Below are 4,305 nucleotides of genomic sequence, written 5' to 3'. Positions count from 1 at the left end.
GTCGTCGTCGTACTATACTATATATATATATATATATATATATATATATATATATATATATATATATAATAATATAATATATATATATATATATATATAATATAATAATAATAAAATAACTATATAGTATATACTATACTATACATATATATATATATATATATATATATATATATATATGTTTTTGTCTAACTTATTTTGTGAAATATATTTCGTTTGCAACAAAGATGTCGAGTCTAACTTTCAGTATTGACTAATATTTGTGTTTGTTTATCCAAAATAGGAATACAAACAAAGTCCGGAACAACATGAGGGATGTAATCTATTCTTTGGCGGAAACAGCAATCTTGTAGGGGTTGTTGCTTCTGAAAATAAGTCAAAGAACAATACCACAACAATAAACTTTGCTACGGAGACTTTTCATTAGAGATACTCGCTGATGCGCTACACTTCATCACGACTGTCATACACCAACATCTATGTATCATATCACATTTTTAGCCAAATGCCTCCTGGTTGCCCTCTAAGTACCACACCGTTCCTTCTTCTGTGAGTGAAACTTTGGCGCCAACATGATTCTTAACAACCATGTGAGCCTACCGAGTGCAGCAGCTGGTGAAGCCATGTAATCCAACTTTACTGACAACCCCTTTGACGTTAGCGATGCGGCCTACATTCACCTCACCCACGTCACAGGTAATACATACATACATATATATATATATATATATATATATATATCTATGCATATATATACCTATGTATATATTCTCTCTATCTAACTATCTATATCTAACTATCTATATCTATCTACCCATCCAACTAACCATCTATATATATATATATATATATATTTATATATGTGCATATATATGCGTATAGACACATATATACACAAAACACACACACACACACACACACATATATATATATATACCTACCCAGATAGCCACCACACACTCACACACACATATATATATATAGATATATATAGATACATAGATATATATATACATAATATATATATATATATATATATATATATAGATATAAATATAGATATACACCGTCATGTAGTAACGTGCTTGTGATACATAACACCATAGGATGACCTGATGGTATATTTCTACGTAGCGCCCAGTAACACCATGGGCTGACCTGATTGTATGTTTCTATGTAGCGCCCAATAGCTTCACGATTTCTGTTTATTGATGATGTGGTCAAGCATTTTGCTCCAAGTTTTGGGTTGAGTATTTATGATAAACGTATTAGGTTTCCATTCCACTATGATACAAGCACAGCAGCAGTTGCGTAGATGTAGCACATTCCCTTGATTTTCAGTACATATAGTACTGATAACTGCAGTAACTGGCTCGGGTTGTTTAGTACGTTACTGAGGCATGGGTGCTGTACATTCCTCACAGCCAAAGGGATACTTGCACCCACATAAGCAAGCTAACTCGTCCCAGTAATTTCGGTCCTATTGGCCGACATACTGTGAAGGCATAAATGCGGACACACCAGACTTACCAGCCAAAGTGCAAAGCCTTTATTCGGTCTTTATACATAGTCTTCTAATTAGACACTTAAAATTTATATCATGTGTTGTTCGAGGATACTCATTCTCTTGACAGTGGCTACACCACACAAATTTGGAAACTGACGATAGAACGCTAAACCCTAAATATCTGTGTAAAGTAAGGCTATTTATGTACGACTGTACGTTACCACACAGAGGGTTGAGGCGTGAGGGCTTGCGGATTCGGGATTTGAACTTATGAAGTTGAGAGTTGAGTGTATTTGAGGAGTTTTTAAAATCCAAAAAACAAAAACAGAGGAGCATGAGGCAAAGAACATCTATTTTATAAAAACAAATTACAAAACATATTTGTTTTCAGAAAAAGAATCTTTGGAAGCCCAATAACTTGTCCTTCTCGTTTCATATAAACATGTTCGGTACTGACCTTAGACTTTTTTTTTTTTGAAATATAAGCAGTAGTCACGATTCCCTTGTCCTCAGTCCCCCCCACTTCACAGCAGTGATATTTGTAGCGATTGTGGCACCAACCAAAGCAAAACTGAAGTGCAGCGTACTTTGATTCTGGTACGTGTCCTTGTGTGTGGCCTTCTTTGTATCTCCGACTGTTCAATGCGCAATAGCAACTACTGTTAGTTACATTAGCAATTATTCTTCGTCGTGTACGTTTTCTGCAGTCGTTGGATGCTTTGAATCGTACTCTGGGAAAGACACTGCAATTTTGTTCATACTTCCGGCAAGTTATTCCGCGTACACCTGACCAAATATTTTCATACTTTCATATCGCAGATCTTCATCCCACAACAATGTCATCTGCTATGTTCACCCGTCTGACACCTGCCTTCAGGCAATCCACAACCTGTGCTCGAGTAGCTCTTACTTCGCGCTTTGCTGGTATGTTTATACATGTGGACCCGGCCATATGACTTACTACTTACTACTTATTGTACTATGGTCGGCTTCACAACTAAAATTTTTCTCCCGAGTTCGATCGCGTTGCTCATTCTTCCAGAGGTACACCTTGCATATACAAAAAAAGTTTGCGGGCACACATTGCAAGTCTGTCGACAAATTGCGTGGATTTACCGAACAGGTCGTATGAATACCACTCATCTGTCGTTTTGCATTCTCTATTCTATCAAAAATTCATTTAAGGCCGCAATTTCCATGCCGCCCCCGTTGCTATGCAAGGTAAGCACTGTTGTGAATTGAAGCTGTCTGAGGTCTAATCGCTTGAGTTTTACCTTTGCGTCCTTGCTGCATACAATGCACATAACTTGGTATACTAATTTTCATCACGGGGTTGATCGCAAACGTACATTAAAGCAGCAATGGGCATGAAGGAATCTACGCATTGGAAAGCTGAACGTGTCGTCAGTGTTGGATCTCTAGCTCTTATTCCCGCTGCTGCTGTAGTCGGTCCTTCGTTGCCGGTAAGTTGTGGCGTCTGTTTTGTACGAGGTCGAGATATCGAACGTAGGGTGGCGTATTGTGGGAGGCGTTCGTCTGTATACATGTTCACTGCGTCAGCACTCACCAAGCAACTACAGTCGTTGGGTGGCGCCCTTTGGTTGTTAATGAAGTGATTTGTTAAGTTCTTAGCGTGGTGGAGCTAGGTAGTGAGGACGAATTGTGTCAACGAGATTTTACCAAGTCCCGTTTGTTGTGTTTTATTGAGGTTAACAGATATATCGACATCAATGCCATGTTCGCTAAAGTCTCCAAGCCATTCTATTGAGCAGATCGATATGGCGATGGCTGTTGTGCTACCGCTACACTCATACTGGGGTATGGAGCAAGTATTCACCGACTATGCAAAGGGTATTTTCGCACCATTGTCTACAGTATTGAATGTTGTTGTACATGTGGGAACGGTCGGCGGACTCATCATGTTCAACTTAAATGACGTGGGTATCACCAAGGCTGTACAACAGCTCTGGGCATTGTAGAGTCTGTGATATCGATGGTATTTAGTTAAACCAACTCGGGAATAAATTCGTGTCACCGACGATGTCACCTCAAGCAGCAGATTCCTGAAATTCAAAACGGAATAAGTGTTGCGCAAGTAAGTGCTGAATGTTAAGTACTTCGATTATCTAACGACGACGACGACGACGATGATGATGATGCGAAACACATATACAATCAGAGGTCTACGAAAATAAGTAGATTATTTTACGTCAATGGCTCGCGAGTGGAGAACTTGTAGGTGCGCACCGGTCGGTGTGTACATCAGCGGTGCCATTTTATATGTTCATACACGTATGCATATCTGCGAACCTCGATCATACATCCGCAGAGTTGTCGTGTGCATCAGCGGTGCCATTCTATGTTTATATCCGCAAAGTCGTGTAATACCAAGTTATGAGGTTCATTCCTATATGCGATAGCATCCTTCCCCTTCCACTGCGTTGAAGAACAAAATTTGTCATTGGTGGCCCCTATGCCTGCAAAATAGCTACTATGCAATATGCCGATTCCAGATGAAACAGTGAGGTGTAAAACATTGAAGGAGGTCAAGCGATTTTTTTTGATATAAATATATAAATATATAAATACAACACACAGACACACAAACACAGACGCAGACATAGACACAGACACGCATACACACAGACATATATATATATATATATATATATATGCATACATACATATATACACGTATACACAGACACAGTCACAGACACAGATATATATATATATATATATATATACTACACACACTCACACACACTATATAACTCACACACAATATAGTTATATAT

General features: G+C 38.5%; 1 protein-coding gene across 1 annotated transcript; it reads left to right on the top strand.

Annotated features, from left to right (window-relative positions):
* Positions 1-2,021: 2,021 nt before the first annotated feature.
* Positions 2,022-4,131, top strand: SARC_06310 (hypothetical protein). The gene is made up of 5 exons (XM_014299793.1): positions 2,022-2,104; positions 2,327-2,431; positions 2,693-2,728; positions 2,867-2,970; positions 3,280-4,131. Exons 2-5 carry the CDS (start codon positions 2,344-2,346, stop codon positions 3,484-3,486), a joined length of 435 nt encoding a protein of 144 aa, XP_014155268.1. The 5' UTR covers positions 2,022-2,104; positions 2,327-2,343; the 3' UTR covers positions 3,487-4,131.
* Positions 4,132-4,305: the final 174 nt, after the last annotated feature.

The sequence above is a fragment of the Sphaeroforma arctica genome, assembly GCF_001186125.1.
Source record: "Sphaeroforma arctica JP610 unplaced genomic scaffold supercont1.444, whole genome shotgun sequence".
NCBI classification, from domain to species: domain Eukaryota; class Ichthyosporea; order Ichthyophonida; genus Sphaeroforma; species Sphaeroforma arctica.
Note: the sequence above shows the minus strand (reverse complement) of the source record. Positions and strands in the feature narration are given on the sequence as shown.

Coding starts and splice junctions, on each gene's coding strand:
- SARC_06310 (XM_014299793.1), top strand. CDS start 2,344: ATGTCATCTGCTATGTTCACCCGTCTGACACCTGCCTTCAGGCAATCC. Junction 2,432..2,692: donor TCTTACTTCGCGCTTTGCTG/GTATGTTTATAC, acceptor AATTCATTTAAG/GCCGCAATTTCCATGCCGCC. Junction 2,971..3,279: donor TAGTCGGTCCTTCGTTGCCG/GTAAGTTGTGGC, acceptor TCTATTGAGCAG/ATCGATATGGCGATGGCTGT.